Genomic DNA, 25,209 nt, shown 5'->3' on the forward strand with positions numbered 1-25,209 from the left:
AAAGCCTTATTGGTTATTTTGCTTCAAACAAGACATATGTTGTATTGAGGTTAATTAAGCTAAAACATTGTATTTAATTACATTCAGAGTAATTTTGTTTTTCATCTAGTAACAAGAAAAACTGTACTTAAATTTATCCAAATACATTTAAAATATTATAAATGTTTCTGTCATCAATAATAATAATAATAATATTATAAATGTTTCTGTAATAATAATAGTAGTACTAATAATAGTAATAGTAATAATAATATTATTAATAATGGTAATAATATTAATAATAGTAATAATAATAATAGTAATAACAGTAATAGTAATAATAGTAGTAATAATAATAATAGTAATAATAGTGGTGGTGATTAAAACTGATACATTGCCATTATTTATATTAAGAACCTATCCAGAAACATTCTCTGCCCAAAGAGTTTTGAGAAAAAAAAAATCCCGCTGTATCTCCATTACCAAATTAAAAAGCTCATATTTTTGGTAGCGTTGTAAATTACATGATTTAACACAAATATATACTCAGAAACCATCCAGAAACATCTGTAACATTATTAATTTCTCTACCCCCAAGGAGCTTTAAGAAAATATACTGTTGTGTCTCCATTACCGGAAAAGCTCATATTTTGCCCCAGCAGAGTTGGCGGACTGCTAAAGATTTTAATCTACTCCTATGCATAGGAGCAAGATTATTGAACGTGCTATGAATATTTATGAACAGACGGTCTGTATCTTTAATATAAGACCATGCTCTGCGTATATGCTACAGCATAGGGTTCTCCCTCGGAGGTTTATGAAAAGTAAAACGCTCATATTTTTAGGTGCCAGTCTATGAAAAGTATATGCACAACTTCAATTCTTTAAGCAAGTTTGCAATATTAGTACATAAATTCCCAATTTAACTTGAAGATGACTCGAACCATAGTTGCAATGGTTAAGACTCAACCCGAACTAAACATTCAAACAAATTCAAACAGTTGATAATTGAGTCACACTTGAAGGGCCATGCTCAACACAATCTACAGGAAATGTGGCTGTACCTAATCCCATAGTCATATAGCAGCACCTTCTCTGCCTCGTCAACAAGTCATTTATTGGTGCTTACTTTTGATAATGATTCGATGCCAGATTTCTCATAGCCCCCTTCCCAATTCTTTCCATCATAGTATTTGAATTCGACATGCTTGATGGTACCAGCGTCAACACAATTAACAGTCACAGCAACCCCATCCGGATTGGATCGTGGGATATAGTATGAAGTTATGCCACAGATCTTGCAGAATATATGTTTTGCTTTATGTGTGCCGAAAGTGTAAGTTGTAAGCCACTCTCTACATTTTTCTTCCAGCTGGAAATTGCAGGCTGGGACAATAAAATGGACATTTCCCCGCATGGAACAATCAGAGCAATTGCATTTCCACGCTACAATGCTAGCAGGTGCCCGTGCTTGCCATCTCACGCGTCCACAATGACAACCGCCCTTATGGAGGACAAGATCATCCATTATCGGCAACTGAGGGTGAGAACCAATCTCCTATTATCTAGTGACAAGCTAATTATGCAATCTTTACGAACTTCTAATGAAGACAGAACGTGTCCTGCATTGTTAACGAGTTAGATCATCTAATTAGCTTTCTTGAGTCTAGCTCTTTCAACAGCAATATCCAGAATTTTGCTGATGCAGTTAATCAAACTTTTTGATTCAATGGCTTTCAATAATGGCAGTGCAAATAAAATCCAGACATTCAGAAATAATCAGATCTAATGCAAATGTGTGTCAATCAAAGAAAAAACCATTATAACCCTTTATATTTATGTGTCTTTCATGCTTCCAAATCACGTCAAATATCCAGGGACTTCAAAAGCATTTGAGGAATCAAAATATTTTGCTAAATCATGGATGCCATTTCATAACTGCTTCCCATATGGCTTTTCAGGATACATTCCTTGAAAGTTTTCTAACAGAATCAAACATTTTGTTCCAGACATGTTTCTACTACTAATCCAATCTTAAAGTATAAATCAATGTTGCACGAAGCGGGAGCGAAGCGGAAGCGCGAAGCGGAAGCGCGGAGCGCGGAAGCGTCATTTTCCAAAAATCTAGGAAGCGAAGCGTCCACGGAAGAGTCTGCTATATATATATATTTTTTTATATTTTTTTGCATTTATAATCAAAACAAACATCCCAAATACCAAATTAATTGTAGAAGACATGAAAACATGCATATTTTTGCATAAATCAAGATAGATATGGCATCCATGATTCCATTGTAGTTACTAGTATGTACAACAATCATCTATATTCTAGCTATTACAAACATACATCAAATTTTTAAGCATATTATAAAACATAAAACATTTAAGCATATTATAAAACATAAAACATAGAGCATATTATGATTTATCTAGCAAGTGAGCAACTGTCAACATTTGTCATGTCCAAAATTCAAATAATAATGTTTACAAAATATGTCACTTGGTCACCGCCAAGCCAAAAAGGTTCAAAATTCAAATTCACAAGTCTACAAGTCTAATGAGTAATCTATGACAAAAAGAAGTAGATTGTGAATATATCTACTAATCTCTCCTCCTTCCACCACGAATAGAACGTGATGGCGGGCCTCCACGTGGTGGCAATGAAGAAGATGGTCCCTGTGTAAGTCGTGGCACTGGAACTGATGAAGAAGAACCCCCTGCCGTTGGTGTTGAACCATGGAACCTAGAAACCAAGGGACCAGATGGGGGTGGGGGTTGTGGCATATCAACACCCGTGTCATCATCCTAGAATCGCTCAAAAAATTCATGCAAAAAAAAAAACACTAGTTAACAAAAAAATTAAAAACATGAATTAGAGAAATGCTTTATAAGGGAAAATTGGAAAATTCATACCACAATGGACATACCTGGATAAGAGAATCCTCTAATTGCTCTAGTCGCAACACTCCATCCTCCAAATTGGGCTCCTCTGGATTCTTGTCCCAAGTCAACAAGTCTTTATTAGACTTTGCATCTTCACAGTAATGGGACAACAATCGCAAGTTGTAATGAACATAAACCAAGCTCTCTGCCCGGTCTAAATTCAACCTGTTCCTTTTAACACTGTGGATGAAAGAATAAGAGCTCCAACACCTCTCTGCAGAAGAAGTGTTTACCACCTGTGATAGCACCCGCAATGCCAAACTCTGTAGAAGTGGAGTAGGCCCTCCATGCATGTTCCACCACTCAAGAGCAGAAAAATGCTCTCGATCTTGAATTGCATGCATGCTCCCAAATGGACCAGTGTTGCTCGTATAGTTGCTCACCTGTCTCCGTACCAATGCAGCCTCCTCATTATCAGGGATTAATCTACTCAATGCAGCCATATATTTTTCGTGAACCTCTTTATCTTGGTGTGGTTTTTTCCTGCTTCCCCCCCCAGGTGCTGGTTTTGAAAGCCATGATGGATGATAGTATTTAGGTGTCAAAACATATGCTAATGCATGCAATGGAACATTTAGCATATCCCATCGGTTTTCCACCTCTTCACGAATATAATTGTACAAGGTGGTATCTCTAGGCTCAACAATGTCTTTAATCTGCCCCAACATGCTATCCATTTGCTCATACACCTCCCCAATTACTAGTCGATCTGAATCTGCAAACTTGATCATGTAATAAATTGGTTTGGTGAATTGCAAAACATATTTAACCTGTGACCAAAAGTAACTGTCAAGAACAGTGTCCTTGACTTCATTAGCACCATCTGTGTCAGTGTTAATTTCATCCCATGTTTCAGCACACACCAGATTAGTTAAAGCTTGTCTCACCCTCACTAGCCGCCTAAAGGTGAGGTAATAACTAGCAAATCTTGTCTTTGCAATTTTAAGCAATTGCAACTTGGAGTAAGTGCCATAGAAGTAGTTTACCCTTGTATGCCCTGTGATGAATTTAATGAGCTGCTTCCCTTTCCTGTAAACCTCAGCAATCCACCCACAATCTTTGTGTTTCACAATATCATGCATCAAAAGGTTCAATGTGTGAACCAGGCACCCAGACCAAAAGATGTGTGGATGAGTACGCTCAATAATTTTTCCTGCTAACTTACAATTTGCTGCATTATCTGTGATCACTTGAACCACATTATTCGGACCAACATCTTTGATTGATTTCAATAGGAGATCTGCAATGTTTTGTGCAGTTGCACTGATGGAGGAGGAGTCATGAGATGCAATAAATACTGCACCACTAGAAGAAACACCAAGAACATTTATCAAATGTTGATTTTTAATATTTGTCCACCCATCTGATACAATGGATACCCCAGAATCCACCCACTCATGTGTAAAACGTGTCAAAGCTCTTTGAACCTTAGCTTTTTCTCTTTCTAATAACACTGTTCTAGCTTTCTCATAGTTGGGGGCCTTGTATCCTTTTGGGGCTTCATTGATGGCCTTTACCATTTCATGCCAATAGGGAGAGCGAAGCACATTGAATGGTACACCGCAAGCACAAAGAAAACGGACTATCTTTCCATCCACATCATCCCTCCCAGCAACATTAAGGAAATCCCCTATTGTTTTTCTACCTCCAGAGGTTGCAAAAGTACCATGAGGAGATGGGCAACTACCAAATTTAGAGGTTGCACTTGATTCAGAATGAGTTTTTTGTTTCTTGTTTTTTCGTTGTGCAGCCATCTCTATTTGGATGTATTTTTGTCTTTGTTCACTTGAAATGTTTGGGCAAATGGTTACCCCCACAGAACCCTTTTTTTCATCACTCTCCAGCACCCCACAAAGATGCCTCCTCAGACGGGTATATGAACCCGTATATGGTTTTCCTCCATGACAACCATGAGGGCACAAAAATTTGTAAGATCCACCACCCTTTCCCCCTTCAAGTTTGGTCACATAGTTCCACAAGGGATTTGATGTACCTTTCCCATCTTGTGCTTCAGTGTCCCCTTCAAGTTCATCCCCTTCCTCTTCAAACCCTTCCTCCTCATCATACATTGGGTCACTACTATTAGGACCAAGTTCATCCCCTTCCTCTTCCCCTCTATTCCTCACCCTTGCCATCATTAAAACCAAAAGTGGAATGATACATAGAAGCCAAAAGAACACCATCTTGGAATATGGATATAGGTGGTGGACAACCTGTAAATAAAGGAACAAGTAGAAACAATGGGAAAGAGTAGGAGAGGGAGGAGAAAAATACAATTTTTTTTTCAAAAAAAAAGGGAGTTTGGGGTTTGAACTTACCTCTTTAGCTCTTGTAGATGAAGTCCTCCAAGCTCTTGCTCCAAGCTCCTCCTCCTTCTCCTAGCTCCTCCTTCTTCACTCCTCCAAGCTCTCCTCTCTTCTCCTCTCCTTTCCTCTCTTCTCTTCTCCTCTCCTCTCTTCTCTTCTCCAACTCTCATAAACTCAAAGTGAGAAAATGAGAAGAGAATGGGGGCTTTATTCTTTTCTAAACTCACCCTAAAGTGACCCTAACCCACCCCCTCATGCTTAGTTAAGTTAAATTTTAAATGAAATTAAAAAAAAAATATGTTATCCGCGGGTTGCGTGCGGGTTGCGCCCGGGTGGCGTGCGGGTGGCGTGCGCTTCCGGGCAGGTTGCGTGGCGCCACCTCTTGCCAGAACCGCATGCCGAAGCGCGATTCCGGGGGCAACGCAACCTCATTGGCAGGAATCGTTTAAAAAACATGGAAGCGCGCAACCTCAATTTCGGAATCGCGATTCCTGTGGAGATTCCGGAACGCTTCCGCACGGGTCGCGGTTCCGGGTTAGGATCCGGGGGGGGGGGGGCGATTCCTGCAACCCTGGTATAAATTTACTTCTGTAGGTGACAAAATGAAATTAGGCTTCTGTTTCAGTTTTCAATCTCAAACTAGCCAGGCATTCCAGTGACATTCCTTTAATTTTTTGTGGAGTGCATAAAGAAGAAAGGAAACCACCAGTGATTTCAGTTATTCCAGGAGCAACATTTATTCCTAAGTTGCTACTGTCTACATCTGTATGATTTTAGTGATCACCATGATTTGTGGATGCAACATATAGCTTGATCACATCCCTCTGCTCATGCCAATTACAAAACCGTGATACTAATGATAGTGCGTGCAGATTGCTAATGCCTTCAGGTGGATACGAACCTATATATGTACCTTTAAAAATGGCTTGAATATCCTTAATAGTATTGAACTAATCAGCTGGGGCCAATCAGAAAATTTTATTATTATAGATGAAGTCCACAAAATGTCCTTCAAAATACTTTAGAGAAGGAAAATAATGGAAAATGATTGGAAAATAAAATTGGTGACAAAGAAAGTAGGTAACATAATGTATTATGGGCCATTTTTAGTTCATAAACAGGGCATACATTGTTTTCTGAAAATGAAATAACTTGGAGAATATATTTGCAACTCAATAGTTTGCTTATAGCATGGACAACCATGTTGCAGGAAACGTGGGGCAGAAGGGCGTTTCTGTACGGAAACGGGTACGAAACACTGAAACGCATTTGGTACGGCCCTGAAACGCGTTTTAGGCCGTACTGTCACGTTTCACGAAACTAAAACGTGGCCTTTTTTTTTTATCTATTCTTACGTTAGCCTAGTGACTTCTAGGTGCTTTCAGATGCCTGTCTAAAGTTATAAAAGTGAACTTTTGCCCTAGTGTTGATATGCAGTTCATGGTAATGTTTATATTCTCCTTTATTTTTCATTTTCATCATTTTACTTAAATTTTTAACATTACCATGAAATGACTCAGGATGTTTGAGAGTGGTTTCGCCCTCATTGGATTTCATATGGAGAAAGTAGAATTTTAGATCTCACTCAAAATCCAGCAGACTTATCTGTTTTTCAGGATTTCAGGATTGGGGGGATTGCAATGTTTCCATTGGATTTTATCATGTACTAGGGTATGGAACTTGTATTTAATCAAGAGAACCAAGCCCTCTATGCAGGGGAGACTCCCAATAATCAAGAGAATGTAGGGTACTAGGGTATGAAACTTGTATTTAATCAAGAGCATTAAGGTCGTTCGACTATGTAGGAGGAGACTCCCAATCAAGCACGAGACAAGAAATTAGAAATTTCTCATGGCTGATTTTGGATATTTCTATTTTCATTATGTGATTATCCATGAGTAAATGTGATGCAAATTTAGATACTTATAGTTTATGCATTGACAATTGACAATTTTATCATAATGTAATAAATTAGAATGTATCATATATGCTTTATGATTGCACATATTTCTTAAATGTCCTAATATATCTATATATATATATATATATATATATATATATATATATTCGCGTTTCCCCGTTTCCAAAATTTGGGGAGGTCGCGTTTCGTATCGCTTCCCGTTTCGGAAACTCGTACCCGTTTCCCCGTTTCGTGCAACCTTGATGGACAGCAACAACCAAGCTTTGTAGCCCCTGTTGCCCCCAAGGGCTAATACTCCAAGAGGCATCCCCACAAGGGTGTTGTGTTGCTGATTGCATGAGTTATTTGCTCATATTCTCCAGGCTTACACAACTTTTTCACCTTCTCCTTCAAATATGTGATTGTGCTAGCTCAGCCATGGTATATTACAACCCGTCCCTGGCACCTTAGATGGCAGATGCACTTATGAATGGTACGTTATGCTTCACTTAATATTCCACTCTGCGATTTGATACTCAGACATGGTGTTATACTTTTCGAGCTAGTCGTAAAAGTGGTAAATACTAAAATGAGATCTAATAACACATCATGGCATTTGCAATTTTATTATTTGCCTCGTTGTACCATAGGGGACATAATTATCCTTTAGAAGTGTCATCATTTCCTGGGTCAGATTTGTACTACTAGGAATCTCGTTGAGGTAGCACATTCTATTGGAATGTGTCACTTTGGAAAGTAATAATGCTAGTATTATGTCGGAAGAAATTGTAATCTTGTGTAAAAGAATTATTCCACATTCACATGGAGTAAAATACACATGTTATCATTTATTGTATAAAGAGGTGAAATTACATTTATTCCATGTATTATTGGGATGTGATTCCTCCACATATCTTGGTATATAATACAAGTAAAGGAGACCCATGAGACATACACGAACATAAAAGAAATATTTTTGTAAAAGGAAAGCATTTGCGGAGGTTCTCTCAAAGTGTGATATTGGATATTTCTTCACATTGGGGTTTTACAATGCATATCTAGCATACTCGTTTTTTCTCTTGTCCCTTTCTTACTTTGATTAAATGTTGTTATTGTATGGATAGGAGGATAGTCTAGTAAAGTTTTGGTGTTTTAATATTGTTGTATGTTTATTCATGTCTCAATATTCTAGCACATTCCACATCCTAACCATACTTAACGCTTTCCATTCCCCCCATTACACTCCATTCTATCGATAAAATGTTATTCCTATTTATGTTTGACTTGTCAATTGTCACCAGAAAAGTTTAATTGAGAAAGCTTTAGTTAAATAAGCCACAAAAGGCTAGAGATGGAGAGCTAATAAAAAGTTAAAAGCCAAAAATCATAAAGCTTGAGCCAAGCCACCTCACTATGAGGCCAATGCCCCTACTCCCATGCTTGCCAATGAAAGAAAATGAACTTGTAAAGAAAAAGGAAAATAAAAGGTGTAGTAAGAAACAGTGTTGAGGAAAGGAAACTCAATGCTAACACTTCCTCTTAAAGGCTTCCATCTAAAATCCTAGCTCTTGAAAACTAGTTGAACTGTAGAAATTTCTAAGTTTAACCCGTTAGAAATTCTTCTTGTACTATCTGATTTATTTCTTCCTACTTGTTCAATTACTTAACAAGTTATTTACCATGTAAATACTGAAAATAAATACAAGTACAGTATCAACACATACAGATCATCAACTGAAAGTAAACAAGCACACAAGTGACACCGTTGTTTTTGGACTAATGTCCCTAGAAAAACCCAATGCGGGAAAACTGATGCAGCTATTCAGAGGGTTTTATTATTATGCAGTTTCAGAATACAACCTGGGTGCCAAAAATGGCTCACCCAACAGAGAATGCCCTCAGCAGTAGTACCTCTCAGTCGAAGACAGATATTCTGGCTAAAACACCAGATGAACAATCCCACAGCAACAATGCAGCTTCTCTTGCTTTGCGTCACTCTGATAGGGACTGCGTCACCTTATTCAGCTCTCCAGCTCTCAATCTGTCCCACGAAATTCTCCTAGTGCTGCCTCTAGGCCCTGTGTCAGCCTCTCTAGCCCAGCGTCAACCTTTCTGGGCTTTGCGTCAACTTCTGGAGCCTCTGCGTCAGCCCGTGGACCCTTTGTGTCTCACATGATGGCCCTCTCTGGCAATGCACAACTCCTCGCTGCCTCTGCGTGGCCTCTAGTTGGTTATGCGTCCCTCTCCCAGCTCTGCAGTGATCCTCCTGGTACTAACTCTGCCTCTCTACTATGTATTCACTGCCCCTCAGCTGCAACTCAGATCACTCACTCAATTTCCTCAACAAACTCTGCCCCAAAAAATCGAGTTCTCGATCTCTCTTGGTGTCTTCTCCAACTGACCCTCAAGCCTCCTCTTATACTTTTCTCGTTTATCCATCAATAGCCGAGATTAAATCTCTAATCAACGGTTAAGATTAGATTTGGCTTGATCCATGACTTTTGGACCATTTTAATCCAGTTTTATATTAATACCCATTAATATTTTATTTTTCTTAAGTTTAGACTCAGGAACTCCATTAAAAATATTAATTATTTTAATATCTCCCAAACCGGTTAGATTTTGCCCAAACCCTTTCGGGGTCTTGGAGATCTCATGTGCTTTAGCCTCTCCACCAATTTTCGTGGCTAGAGCATATTCGATGCTACCCCAAATCAACACTCCCTCTTAGCGAGGATTGTGCTCTAGTAATACTCCTCATTGAGGATCACCCTGATCATCCAGCATCGGTCCTTATGCTGATGTTAGGCCTCCCTGCCCAACATCCTCTGCATTGCTGCATGCTATACCGCTGCCCATGGCCCTGCCACTGCCACTGTTGCATTTGTACAACATCTCCCTCTGCATCCGTGTTGCTGCCCATGGCCCTGCCACTACCACTGTTGCATCTGCACTACATCCCCTCTCATCATGTTGCATCGTGTTGCCCATAGCACTACCACTACTAACCGTTGCACTGCAACTCAATTACTGAGAAGTAAGTAACTGATCCTCCCAACTCTGACATCTCTGTCAGGTTAGAAACACTCCCGATGTTGAAGCTCCCTCTATCGTTGACAAGTGCTCCCTCTACTGACCTCTGCGCTGCTGCAACAACTCCATGCATCTCGCACTGTTGCCTCACGCTGTCTGGGGACTCCTGCACTATAGCACTCTTTGTTGCTTCATCTGCATCCGTCTCTACCCACATCCGCCAGTCTTGCTACTCCTCTTCGAGACTATCATAGCAAGGTATAATCCAAGAGGTTGGGTACCTCAAGGATCATGCCCCTCATCATCTATAGTCCATCTAACTACAACTCGATGTCTCCCCATTTCCTCTCAAGTGGCGCATGAGCACTCATGGCACAGTCATCATCTATCTCCACTTCTTTCTCTGCCCTTGTAGGCGCTGCCTTGGTCTCAGAAGCCTCTCCCTTACTCTTCTTCCTCAGACACTGGTTTGCATAGTGACCCAGTTCCCCACAATGGAAGCATTTGACCTTGGAGAGGTCCTTCTTCTTTCTCTTCTCCAGCTTTCCTGCAGATGCAAGAGCCGCATCTTCTTCCTCCTTTTTTATTCTGGCCCCTTTTCCGCTACTCCCCGCCTTGGTCACCCGTCTAATCTCTTCTTGACGAAGAGCGGCCCATAATTCCTCCCAATCTGGAAGGCTCGTCCTGCCCAGTATGCTCTGGACAAATACCTCCCAATCCTCTGAGACTGTGTTCAATGTGGTCCTCACCATTAGTTCCTGATCTGGCGTGGCCCCTATGGAAGTTAGCTGATCACGGATCTCCTTCAATCCACTGAGGAAAACATCTATCTGCTCTCCCTTTTGCATCTGGTATGACCGCAATTGATTTTCAAGTAACATCTTCCTCTACACGGAAGTATGATGGTACAATTTCTTCAGGGCCTCCCACATATCATTTGTCATGTCCTTATCGGCAATATGCGGCACCACATGATCCTTGATCCCATCAAGGATGATGCACTTTGCCCTGGCCATTGCCTCCTCATACTTCTCATTTTCAGCTGGGTCAACTGGGATCACTATCATTTTCAAGGCGAAGTGCTTGATGCGATACCTGTCTAGAATGGACAAGATCCTGGCCTTCCAGACTATGAAGTTGGAAGCTCCGTCCAATTTATCCTTATCTCTCAGCCCATTCACTGCCATCTTGCTGCTCTTCTTCTGACTCCTCTAAGTCTCTTTACTTCCCTCCTGGAAGTCCTCGGTTCGACTCCCTCTGAGTCTCGATTTCCTTTCTGGAAATCCTTCCTCCTTGGTCTTGCCCTGTTAAGTATTTTTCTGACCACAGTACCCCACCAGCTTCGCTCCGCAAATTATCCACAACCCCCTATACCTCAGCAACCTAAAGAACTAAGCCTCTAGGCTCTGCGGAATCCCATCACCAGCAAAATTCTGCACCTCCTGGCCACAGCGTCAATCCTTCCTGGCTGACAAAGATGACCGGGCACTGCATAGGTCAGGTCTGCTCCTCTCTGTCACTGCGTTGATCATCCTCCTGGCTTGAACTGATAACGCAGGCACTCTGCGTCACCGCTTCCTTGCTGCTTTCTGCTAGGAACAACTTCTGTCACTCGGGACAGCTGTTTTCTGCCGCTACTGCTATGCTCGGTTGATACCTTCAGTTATCCTGTGGTGTGTAACTACGCTCTGATACCATGTTGGAATTTCTAAGTTTAACCCGTTAGAAATTCTTCATGTACTATCTGATTTATTTCTTCCTACTTGTTCAATCACTTAACAAGTTATTTACCATATAAACACTGAAAATAAATACAAGTACAGTATCAACACATACAGATCATCGACTGAAAGTAAACAAGCACACAAGTTACACCATTGTTTTTGGACAAATGTCCCCGGACAAACCGAATGCAGGAAAACTGATGCAGCTAGTCAGAGGGTTTTATTATTATGCAGTTTCAGAATACAACCTGGGTGCCAGAAATGGCTCACCCAACAGAGAATGCCCTCGGCAATAGTACCTCTCAGTCAGAGACAGATATTCCGGCTAAAACACCGGATGAACGATCCCACAACAACAATGTAGCTTTTGCTTCTCTACGTCACTCTGATAGGACTGCGTCACCCTATCCGGCTCTCCAACTCTTAGTCTGTCCCACGAAATGCTCCCAGCACTGCCTCTAGGCCCTGCATCAGCCTCTCTGACCCAGCATCAGCCTCTCTGGCCCAGCATCAGCCTTTCTGGGCTCTGCGTCAGCTTCTGGAGCCTCTGCATTAGCCCCTGGACCCTCTGCGTCTCACACGTTGGCCCTCTCTGGCTCTATGCAGCTCCTGGTTGCCTCTGCGTGGCCTCTAGCTGGCTCTGTGTCCCTCTTCCGGCTTTGCGCTAATCCTCCTGGTACTAACTCTGCCTCTCTACTATGTATTCACTGCCCCTCAGCTGCAACTCAGATCACTCACTCAATTTCCTCAGCAAAACCTGCCCCAGAAAATCGAGTTCTTGATCTCTCTTGGTGTCTTCTTTAACTGACCCTCAAGCCTCCTCTTATACTTTTCTCGTTGGTCCATCAACGGCTGAGATTAAATCTCTAATCAACAGCTAAGATTAGATTTAGCATGATCCATGACTTTTGGACCATTCTAGCCCAGTTTTATATTAATACCCAGTTTTATTTTTCTTAAGTTTAGACTTAGGAACTCCATTAAAAATATTAATTATTTTAATATCTCCCAAACCGGTTAGATTCTGCCCAAACCCTTTCTAGGTCCTTGAGGTCTCATGTGCTTTAGACTCTCCACCAATTTTCGTGGCTAGAGCACATTCAATGCTACCCCAAATCAACATGAACAAAGTTAAAGACTTAGGCATCATTTTATATGACTTGAGGGCCAGCACATGAAATTTTCCCCTCCCCCTTCCATAAATTATTCATCACATTTCCTACCTTTCACTTAGTGACTTAGGAAGTACTCCTAGTCCTAGGATTTGTCACATGTAGAAGGGTTAAGGTTGTTCCCCCATTGTAAAACTTAGGCAAATTCTAAAATTAACTTATGTTATATTGTGCTAGAAAAAATCACTATGTCTACATCGACTAATGACTTGCAAAGGAGTAGAATTCACCACTATAAATGGGTGTCTTGCATTGGAATCCATGTAACATGCCTCAAAATTCATGACATTGCATTGGGATCCATGATGTTTCCTTGGGATTTGTGTCTAATTTAACCATATCTATTAGCATTGGGATCTATGTCATTTTTCTTGGGATCCATGTACTTCATTGGGATACATGACAGTGCGAGTGATGACAAGTATGCTACATCATCACAACTACCACATGGGTCATTCCAAGATAGTGCCCTTGGCCAATTGGACTAGTCACTCATATGTATGATTCGATTTCTCAGTCATGGACCACACGTTGGAGGTTTGTTGAGGTTGTTAAAGGTGGTTATATTTGGTCACAGGAGGTTACAGGTGGTTATGACATTGGTTATCATTAACTACATTATTTTTATTGAGTGCCTAGCTTTTAGGTGCCACATGCTACTCTTCATTTGATCCTCACCTTGGGCGTTCCATGTGTCACATGATGTCACCAGTCTTTGGATGTCTTTTCACTTGGAGATGCCTTCTCCCGCACTTCATGGGGTTGGTTAGATGAGTGCCCTGTTCCTTGGCATTTGGTTGACCATGCATCACACATTTTGAGGGGTTGTTGGCACATTTATGGAGGATACACTTATCTTCATGCCCATTTGGGCCACACATGTGGCATATTGTTACATCATTCACCATTTTGAAGAGGGCGCTCTTGTATTTGAGGTGGATTTGTCACTACACATGGTATTTGCTCATGGATTTGACTTGAGCTCATGGTTTGAGCTAGCACATCATATTGAATCATTGAGAAGACTCTTTATCTATATAAGGAGGGAGCCTCCTCACTTTTCATTTGTTTGAGAATATTGAGAGACTTGATTATTGTGCCTCTATTTAGTATTAAGTATCTATTTTCTTTAAGATGTGTTTCGAGGGTATTGTTTTGCAAGGCTGCTTGTTTCCTTTTTAGGTATGCTGGAGGAAGGAGCTACTATAGGGTCAAGGAAAGGAACCATGCTCCACTGAGAAGGCGATTTGAGGTATAAAATTCTTATTCAATCCCTTGTAATCATATAACCCCTCGTATTTTTGCATTGAGTGTGGACATCTTAGGATTCTCCCCTCTTGCATTAGGATAAGCTCAGAGTTCACATAGTAGTTCTTGGAGAGGATTCTCAGGGACCATTCTCCACCAATTTACACAGGGAGGTGCACATGTATTCCAGAATCCAGATACGAGAGTATCCCTCATTCAAGGAGGCCTATGTTGATGAATCTGCTCAACATTTATGATCTCATGGTTTAGACTTCAACATTATAGCTTGATTGATGTGCCATCAATCAAGAAACCCCTGTAGAGTGCATTCTTATAGTGTTGGACCGTTGCTGACCTTCGCTCTAGGAAGAATGCATTCACTGCAGAGCTGAACTGGAAGAATGCAAAGGGTACATCACCTCCTAATTTGTATGCAAAATTTTGTAAGTGCATTAGACCATTTGCTTGACGGATGAGTTGATAATGGCAAGTTTGAGGAGGTGTGTTTCCAAGAGACTAAAAGGAAGGAATTGATGATTTTTAGCAACTGACTCAGAATTAAAATGCTTTACATCACCAGCATCAATGCTATCTCTTCATCGAATATTCTCAGATTTGACAGCCTGAGCATCCTGGATGTTCAAAAATAGATAATAAAGGGAAATTCTTTTAAATGAGGATGCATCAATCCAATTTCAAGAGTTTTCCAGCCCAGAACAAGAAGTGAGTGCTCCCTTATTTCATCTTGACAAGACCTATCTTGACTGTCCATAGATTGTATCATGAAATTCTGATTAACTGTTTAGCAGAGTACATAATGTGACCAGAGACTGATATACCAAAACAATAAGCACAATATAAATTTGATAAGCCAGCAATATGGAAAAGGAGCACTGTGCTATCACCTGTGTAATCAGGAGCCTCCAATCATTTCTAGGCTAGTTGGAGATGTTTACAACATTAATACAAGGTTTTTTGAGGCATTTTGAGCAAATATCAGTAGCCGAATTGAAAGTAGATGTTCCAAGTTCCAACTAATCCTATGCCAGATATCAAATTGTGTTTAAACTTTAGATACATTCCCTGAAGACCATTTCAGCAGAATTAAACTATTGCAGGGTCTCTATCCATAGTTTGTATGGTGTCAATGTTCAGGTTCTGTCAAATGTTGGTGATTTCAGAACAGCGATACTTCTACCTATACAGAGGTTCTTTCATCACTGTAACAGACTTCTCTTTGAAACAGCAGATTCACAGTTTCCTGAATTGGTGTGGAGGCCTAGAGCGAAGTTAAAGCAAGCAAAAAACATGATATATGTGTGTGTGTACATTATGTGAAGAAAGAGTCTGACTGGGGTTGACCTGTTCATATGATATTTAGGGCCAACTTTTTGAGGCATAAACTTTTCAATAACTGTTGATGGGATTTAGGGCTTGTTACCGATCCAGGGTTGCAAAGGTCTGTGCAACCTACTAGGATGGGCTCACACAGGGTAAGGGCCCACTGTCACCTTGACCCAAACCTCCACTCTTTAGGCCCAACTTCCTCCTAAAAGGCCAAAGAAGGGTTCCCACTCAATACCTCAAGCAATGCAAGTAAAATTAGTGACTTAAATGAGGCCAAATTGTGGGGTGGAGTTAATTTGGTACCATCTTACTGATTTCTATGTAAAAATCTGCAGCAGAAATTTGAAAGAGAGTATGATATTGCAAGGAAACAGTATGATGGAATTTGGAAGGCCTTGGATGATGAGGCACTGGATGTTGTAGAAAAAAATCAATATCTTGAAACTAACAAGCAGATTGTTGCACCCAAACATTAGATTTTGAACTTACGACAAATGGTGATGTATCCAGTTCCACCTCTATACAGGAAAAAGGACATGATCATATGCATAAAGAAAACATCAGTATTCAAGTCAACTGTCGTAAATCTTACATGGTGGACTTCACTAGTCTTGTAAATGACTATGGTGATTGCTGTGATGAAGAAGGGAATAGGTCTGTGCCTGTAGCAGAATTGCCCTATGAAGTGCAAGCTGAGAGAATTGTCCTTCTAGCTGCCAACAGTCATTAAAAAATGGTGCCCATGCTTTGTAGGTGAACAGGTATGCATTACAAAGTCCAAGGAGATATCTAGTGCAAATCTTTAGCATTAAAAATATGATACAGACTCAACATTTAATAATAAAGTGGATGGTGAAGAGGTTTTCTCAGATTCTGTATGGTTGGAGAACAGATGTCACAAACTCACTCATGATAATACTTGCTCTGATCTGCATCTTGAATGCAAACAACATAATAACAAAGAATTCTTGCTAAGTATCAATGATCTTCTTGCATTCAAACCTGGAAATAACTGTGCTGAAGAGTAGCCATTTACACTGCTTCCAGAAAGCTTAGGTGACTCCCTAAACCTGGATTTGGGTATGGCACATGGTTCGGATCAATTGATTAATGAAAATTTTGACGAGTTCCAGATTGCCAGTAAAAACAACCAACAGAGCTGAGTTTATGTCCTCTCTCAATATGAGATAGTTATTGAGGATGAAAGTGACATCTTTTGGTTTGGACAATGCCGGTATTCACATTGAGAACAAAGGATCTAGTATCCATGTTTGGGTTCAGCAGAAAGATAATGGTCACCTGAAAATTTTAAGCAAAAACTGTTGATTTTTTAGTAGAAGGATAGACTACAACAATTTTCAATCTGATAACTACTTCCAATGATACAATTTTTACTTCTTTAGAGCATTCCAATCATCAAGCAGTTAGACTTAGAAAATTTCAACCATTAGCTTGAAGAAATTTCAACCCCCACTCCGGTTATCAGTTTTCCTTATCACTCCATGCATTTCGTTTTAAATCCAAGCATGATAAAAATTCTAAAATCTGGAAATGACAATAATTTTCTTAAAACACAAATTTAGAGATTTCACAACTACTGAAATTGCAGAAATAAAACACAACAAAATTATGACAGCCACACACAGAAAATAACACAGTGATTTTTGGTCAATGTGACCCTGGAAAAACCCCCTACAACTGATCTGATATTCACTCTATAAGTGTCATCAGTTAAAGATTTATTAAACTAAAGGTATTACAGACTCATGTGCTGGTGTGTGTATTCTGTGTTATTGAAACAACAGATCGATCAGATTGCCAATACACAGAAAATGAAATGGAAAGACAGCAGAGAAATACAGTAAGCAACACAAAGACACAAACAGTTTTAATAAGGAGTTCACCCTATTCTCCAGGGCTATGTCTCCGGTCCAGCTTCAGTGGTGGCCTTGTTTTATTGTGTCTTTCAGCAGAGAAATTACAATACAGGGACTCAATATGAGTTCTCCTGAAGCAGATTTTGCTTGGCAGGGTGGTTCTTGGATTCCCCAAGCCACTCGGAGTACACAGACTCTTCTTCTTCCTACCAGCTCTGTGACCCTTGGTCTACAGTGGAAAGAGTCGAATGTGATGCTCAGTATGGATAGATTCCTCTATGGGAAGGCTTGAATCTTCAAGCTCTCTGGTGTTCGACGTTGCCTGTCGTCAGCTCGGCCCTCTGTCTCTTCTGCTTGGCTTTATTGTTCTCTATGTTTAGTCCTCTCAGGGTTCACTGTTCACTGTCTCTCTTGGTCACTTGGACTCATTTCAATTCGGATTCCAAATCAACTCTTACTGGTTCAATTGTCTCTGTTCATGGCTTTAGCCATTCGATCCCTATGCCTGTTCGGTTCCTCTTCCGCCTGTGTCGATTCACCTTCTGCAGCTGTGCTTGGAGTTCCCTGCGTTCGGCGTCATCATGAACGCTCAGGGAGTGGCCACTTGTCCTCCTCTAAATGGTGCCAGCATGCTTCGTCGGTTCGTTTCTTCAGTTACGCCGTGGATGCGTTCTTCCTCCACCGTGGTGGTCAAACGGATTCCAAATCCCTTTAGAACGCGGCTTAATTCCCTGTTGATTCCGCTTCTTTCCATCGGGTGCAATCTCAGCCGTCCAATCTGGGCCCTCCAGATCCGACGCCATACGCACGTTTTGTGTGGTTGACTTGCTCGACCGATAGCGCGCGATCAACGACGGTTTTCTCTCACCTCCGCCTGCCACGCATCGATCGGTGTATGGAATCGCTCCACTCCTGTCCAAAACCTCTTACCGTTCAAGGGCACCCCAATCAAAACCACTGGTTTCCAGAGCGCGGGTCTCGCCTTTGTACTTTAGCGCTTTTACCTTTTCCCGCCCGTGGTCCTCTGGTTCCCCCCGCAACCAGGTGCTCGAGTTTTCCCATTTTGGCCCTGTTCGCTTAGCGATGCGCGATTAGTGCTAATCGCGCATCAAAAACCTCGCCCTTTCTCCATTTCGGGGCTCCCAGGGGCTACTTTGGCCTCCTGTGCAGTCTCCATGGGCCTCGATCAGCGCGCTTTGACCGAGGTCCTCATCGTTCCACGTCAGCTACCATGGCCACTGGTTCAGAGTGTTTTTGATACTGTTTAGGATTTCATTAGAGATTTGTTCGAACTGATTCAGTCATGGTTCTTGAAAGTCTTTCTATGGATCCAATTTGAATCACAGCCTCCCTACTGAAAAAGCTTTTGGACCACCAAAAGTTGGTTTTTAAGCATTGACTAAGTGAGGATACTACTTCTTCACTTGTCCAATCTCAATCCACTTTGCGTTGCTCAGCTTTGAACCTTTGAGCCCAATCCTGAGGTATTCAACTTCTCCCCTGTGCATTGTCCTCACCTTCCTGTCTAGCACTGTGTCTTCCTGCAACTCATTGAGGTATTTAGGTAGCAGGTCATCAATAGAAGGAAATTGACTTTGCTCTTCAGGGTCCTCAATCATTGAAGGTTCAAACAATCTCAAGCAATCTGCATTTACGACTGAGTAGATGTGCATGAAAGTTGGCAGATCAAGGCGAAATGCATTTTCACCAATCTTCTCAAGTATCCTGAAAGGTCCATACCTGATAGGCTTTAGCTTTTTACCTTCACCTTGCATCCTATCCTTGCTGATATACAGCCAGACTTGGTCTCCAACTTGAAAACTATGCTCCATCCGATGCTTATCATGCCTAGCCTTATACTTGGCCTGGGTCTTTTCCAGCTATCCCTGTACTGCCTGATGGATCTCCTGGATCTGTTCAATGAACCTGGTTGCCTTATCCACATCACTGTGCCCATCAACTATGGTATCTTTACCAAAGACAAAATCCAAAGGAGACCTTGGTGTGAAACCCAAGCAGGTCTCAAAAGGAGATCTCCGTGTAGAAGAGTGTTTGGCTCTGTTGTAAGCATGCTGCACATAATACAAGTGTTCATCCCAGAGCTTAGGATGTTTACTGCAATATCCTCTCAGTAACTGGATCACAATCCTGTTTACTACTTCTGTCTGGCCATCTGTTTGTGGATGAAAAGTTGTGCTTTTCTTTAACTTGGTGTCCATCAGTTCCCACAGACTAGACCAGAACTTCCCAACAAATCGGGTGTCTCGACCAGATAGAATGGAAGTGGGTAATCCGAAATGAACCCATACATGTTCAAAGAACAATTTTGCAGTCTGTTCAGCTGTGACTTGTTTACTACAAGGTATCAAAACGCACATTTTGCTGAACCTATCTACAACAATGTATAGATAATCATGACCTTTCCTAGATTTAGGCAGTCCTACAAAATCCATGGAAATGCTTTCCCAAGGGTGAGAAGGAACTGGCAATGGAGTGTACAAGCCTAGTTTTCTATTGCTGGGCTTGCTTTTAGCACACATGGCACACCCTCTTACATATCTAGAAACTGTCTCATTCATTTTCGACCAATAGCAGAATCTTTGCAGTTGTGCAACTGTTTTGCTTACCCCAAAGTGACCTGATATCAAAGAAGTGTGTGCTTCCCTAATTATCTTTATCCTCTCAGTTTGTGGAATGCAGAGTTTCCCACAATGGTATAAGAGTCGGTCCTTTATATGATAGTCCAATTCTTCTACTCTTTTGCCTTGACTCAAAGTTGCATATACATCTTTAAAATCCATATCCTGAGCATATTGTTCTATGTAGCTTTCATGTAGTACAGAATTATGCTTAAGTATGGTAGATGCATTCATAATGGTTCTAGATAACATATCTGCAACCTTGTTATGTATGCCCTTTTTATATCTGATGACTAAGTGAAATTGTTGTAGAAAACCCATCCACCTGTAATGTCTTGATTGTTGCAACTTAGTTTGGGAGTGTAGATATTGGAGTGGCTGGTGATCAGTATGTATTACTGTCTCTTTGCCCATTAAGTAATGTTTCCACTTTTTCACACTCTGAACTAATGCATACAATTCTTTATCATATGTAGGATAGTTAACTACTGCAGGATTAAAAGTCTCAGAATGATAGCATATGGGTTTGTCGTGCTGTGTCAACACTGCTCCCATGGCATAGTCACTGGCATCAGTTTGGATCTCAAATGGTCTTTGCAAATCTGGCAGTGCTAGTATAGGTGTTGTACTTATTTTGTCTTTCAAGGTGTCGAAGGCTTTCTGATGTTTGCCTCCCCACTGAAACACCTTATTCAATCCTATTAAAGCATGTAAGGGAGCTGCAATCGTGGAGAAGTTAGAGATGAACTTCCTCCAATATTGTGCTGCTCCTAAGAAGCTTCTCACTTCTGTAGCAGACCTGGGTTTAGGTTAGTTTATAATGACTGCCACTTAGAGGGATCTATTTTCAATTCACCTCCCCCTACTATGTGACCCAAGTAGTTTAGAGATGTTTTGCCAAATTCACATTTTGGGAGTTTAACATAAAGTTTTTCTCTTTTCAAAACATCTAATGTCTGCTTAACATGCTTTAAATGTTCTTCCCATGTTTTACTAAAAATCATAATGTCATCCAGATACACAATAACAAAATCATCAAGAAAAGGTCTGAGTACATCATTCATTAATCTCATGAAAGTAGCAGGAGCATTAGTTAAGCCAAAAGGCATAACTAGCCATTCATACAATCCCTGCTTTGTTTTGAAAGCAATCTTCCATGCATCTTGCTCTGCAACTCTGACCTGATGGTATCCATTGTGCAAATCCAGCTTGGTGAAATAAACAGCTTCTTTTAATTGATCTAAGAGATCATCTATGCGAGGAAGGGGATAACGATTCTTGATTGTTATCTTATTCAGTGCTCGGTAATCAATGCACATTCTCCACGAGCCATCTTTCTTTCTCACCAAAACGATTGGTGACCCACATGGTGATGTGCTAGGCCTGATGAAGCCCTTCTCGAGCAACTCCTGCACCTGCTTCTTGATTTCAGCATTCTCTAAAGCAGACAACCTGTACATCCCAATGTTAGGCAATGGAACATCTTGCTGCAAAATAATATCATGTACTATTCCCTTTTTGGGTGGCAGACCTTTAGGTTCCTGAAACAAGACATCATACTCTGAAACAACCTTTTCTATATCAGCTTGTTGTTCAGCATTACAGCCCTCAAATACATTGGTTTTATCAGGTTTCTTTTCCTTTACAACCATCAGTAAGAATTGTTTGCATGAATTAATCATTCTTTTCATCTGTCCTGAGTTTATGAGAGTATAATTATTCTTGAGCTTATGAGCTCTTACAAAGTATTTGATTCCATCTTTAACCAATAGATACTTGTTCTCAGCTCTATAGAAAATAGCCTTTCTATCGTACAAGTAAGGACTTCCTAAAACAATTCCACATATATCCAAAGGAATTATGTCTAACTCAACCTCATCTACAAATGTTGACCCAAAAGAAAACTTGAGTTTGCACTGTCTAGTCACTTGTAGTTGTGCTTTATCATTCAACCATCCTAATGGGTATGGTTTCTTGTGAGGTGTAGTTGCTAATCCCAATTTCTTTACAATTGCTTCAGAAATCAAATTTACTTGAGAGCCACTATCAAACAAAGTATCAATCTTTTGATTTTTGGAAATAACTCGAATATGGAAAATCTCATGTCTTTTTCTCTCATTTTCTTCATCAATAACAGATTGAGCAGAATTACTAGTAGATGCTTCAAAATTCTTACCTTTTATACCTGTGACTGCTATGGTTGTTTCATCTCCCGAGTCTAACCCAAAATCTCTCTAAATAGTTGTAGCCGTCTCCTTCTTCTTGCCCTCGGACTTCTTAGGTCTCAACTCTGGATGCAAAATCCAACAATGCTCATCATCATGCCCCTCCTTTTTACAGTGAGTGCATGAAGCTTTGGTTTTCTGTGCAGTGTTAGCCTTCCTTGCTTTCCACTTCTGTTTTCTTTTCTCCTTGCTCTTGCTTACAGTGGGTTGGGATGGTCCCCCAACTTCTGGATTGCCATTCTTTCCTCTAGCCTCTAGATGAGTAGCTTGTACAGATACCTCATCTATACTAGTGGGATTAAACATGAGGATGGTATGCCTCATGTAGCTGTGTAGACCACCAATGTACTTCAAAAGAGTCTCTGGTGAGTCTAGTGAGATACCCAACGTCAATGCTCTCTTTCTGAACTCTTGAGTATACCCTTGTACACTTTGCCCCTTCAACTGCCGAAGAGTTTGCCAACTCATCATGGCCTGCTGCATGTAGGCCAATGGATAGAACTGTTTCCTGATTGCAGAAACGAAGTCACTCCAGATAGAGATGGTCTTACCATGGCTTTTCATATCAACTTGGGTTCTACCTTCCCACCAAACCAAGGCAGTGCCTCCTAGGCGTAGGCTTGCCAGCTGAATCTTACTTTTGTCTAAGTTTATGTTTTGTACCCTACAATACACATCAATTTGTCTAATCCAATTGTCCAATTTTTCAGCATTTAGCTCTCCATCATATATAGGCAAATCAAATTTAACATCTAACTTAATCAAAGATGCTTTCTTATCATGTACAGGGCTATTAGGAGGTGTGAGAAAGTTTTCCTCTTTCCCTTTTCCTTTGGAGTTGTCATGGAAGTGAGACTCATCTTCTTCTTTCTCTTGCTTAGAGCCTAATGCATCTTCCACCTTTTGCTTTCTAAAGTCTCGGTACATTTCTTCAACCATGGACTTCATAGCTAGGAAACTCTCTATGAATTGAGGGTCTGGCCCCATAGAACTTTCTTCTGACATGGTCTTTTGAGGATAGACTCTCCCAATTTCAGGATTAGTTTCCACCAACTCTCCTTCTCCTAATTTGAGCTTTGATCTTGTGAGCATTCACAGCTATACCAACACAAGCTTGTCTAACCTTACAACCTTGAGCTCTGATACCACTTGATCTGATATTCACTCTATGAGTGCCATCAGTTAAAGATTTATTAAACTAAAGGTATTACAGACTCATGTGCTGGTGTGTGTATTCTGTGTTATTGAAACAACAGATCGATCAGATTGCCAATACATAGAAAATGAAATGGAAAGACAGCAGAGAAATACAGTAAGCAACCCAAAGACACAAACAGTTTTAATAAGGAGTTCACCCTATTCTCCAAGGCTACATCTTTGGTCCAGCTTCAGTGGTGGCCTTGTTTTATTGTGTCTTTCAGCAAAGAAATTACAATACAGGGACTCAATATGAGTTTTCCTGAAGCAGATTTTGCTTGGCAGGGTGGTTCTTGGATTCCCCAAGCCACTCGGAGTACACAGACTCTTCTCCTTTCTACCAGCGCTGTGACCCTTGGTCTACAGTGGAAAGAGCCGAATGTGATGTTTAGTCTGGACAGATTCCTCTATGGGAAGGCTTGAATCTTCAAGCTCTCTGGTGCTCGACGCTGCCTGTGGTCAGCTTGGCCCTCTGTCTCTTCTACTTGGCTTTACTGTTCTCTGTGTTCAGTCCTCCTCTCAGGGTTCATTGTTCACTGTCTCTCTTGGTCGCTTGGACTCTTCTCAATTCGGATTCCAAATCAACTCTTACTGGTTCGACTATCTCTGTTCATGGCTTTAGCCATTCGATCCCTATGCCTGTTCGGTTCCTCTTCCGCCTGTGTCGATTCACCTTCTGCAGCTGCGCTTGGAGTTCCCTGCATTCGACGTCATCATGAACGCTCAGGGAGTGGCCACTTGTCCTCCTCTAAATGGTGCCAGCATGCTTCGTCGGTTCGTTTCTTCAGTTACGCCGTGGATGCGTTCTTCCTCCACCGTGGCAGTCAAACGGATTCCAAATCCCTTTAGAACGCGGCTTAATTCCCTGTTGATTCCGCTTCTTTCCATCGGGCGCAATCTCAACCGTCCGATCTGGGCCCTCCAGATCCGACGCCATACGCACGTTTCGCGCGGTTGACTTGCTTGACCGATAGTGCGTGATCAACGGCGGTTTTCTCTCACCTCTGCCTGCCATGCGTCGATCGGTGTATGGAATCACTCCGCTCCTGTCCAAAACCTCTTACCGTTCAAGGGCGCCCCGATCAAAACCATCGGTTTCCAGAGCATGGGTCCCGCCTTTGTACTTTAGCGCTTTTACCTTTTCCCGCCCGCGGTCCTCCAGTTCCCCCACGCAACCAGGTGCTCGAGCTTTCCCATTTTGGCCCTGTTCACTTAGCGATGCGCGATTAGCACTAATCGCGCATCAAAAACCTCACCCTTTCTCCATTCTGGGGCTCCCAGGGGCTACTTTGGCCTCCTGCGCGGTCTCCATGGGCCTCGGTCAGCGCGCTTTGACCGAGGTCCTCGTCGTTCCACGTCGGCTACCATGGCCACTAGTTCAGGGTGTTTTTGATACTATTTTGGATTTCATTAGAGATTTGTTCGACCTGATTCAGTCATGGTTCTTGACAATCTTTCTATGGATCCAATTCGGATCAAAAACTCTTGGGGAAAACCAGTTTGAGAGCTCTTCTTTATTTTTGAAAATGCTTTTACAGAGAAACTAAAATACATAGCAAAAATTCCAGCAACCACAAATTACAACTTATCTCGATTTCCGTGCTTGAATTCCACCTCGA

At 41.2% G+C, this 25,209-nt stretch overlaps 2 protein-coding genes across 4 annotated transcripts in view; both read right to left on the reverse strand.

The window, feature by feature from the left end:
* Positions 1 to 522: 522 nt before the first annotated feature.
* Positions 523 to 25,209, reverse strand: part of LOC149235342 (uncharacterized) — a 47,860-nt gene continuing 23,173 nt past the window's right edge. For all 3 annotated transcript variants that reach the window (XM_089461365.1, XM_089461366.1, XM_089461367.1), the window contains one exon: positions 523 to 1,601. In XM_089461365.1, coding sequence (XP_089317491.1) covers positions 1,091 to 1,507 — 417 coding nt within the window. In that variant the 5' untranslated portion in view covers positions 1,508 to 1,601 and the 3' untranslated portion in view covers positions 523 to 1,090. The remainder of the gene's footprint in view (positions 1,602 to 25,209) is intronic.
* On the reverse strand, positions 2,432 to 4,676 carry LOC149235343 (uncharacterized). Its single transcript, XM_089368521.1, has 2 exons — positions 2,907 to 4,676; positions 2,432 to 2,784 (listed from the first exon to the last, which is right to left on the reverse strand). The coding sequence occupies exons 1-2, from the start codon at positions 4,674 to 4,676 to the stop codon at positions 2,581 to 2,583; spliced, it is 1,974 nt and encodes a 657-aa protein (XP_089224647.1). The 3' UTR covers positions 2,432 to 2,580.

The sequence above is a fragment of the Pinus tabuliformis genome, chromosome 8, assembly GCF_031772625.1.
Source record: "Pinus tabuliformis cultivar Carrire ecotype Pingquan chromosome 8, CPIR1, whole genome shotgun sequence".
NCBI classification, from domain to species: Eukaryota; Viridiplantae; Streptophyta; class Pinopsida; order Pinales; family Pinaceae; genus Pinus; species Pinus tabuliformis.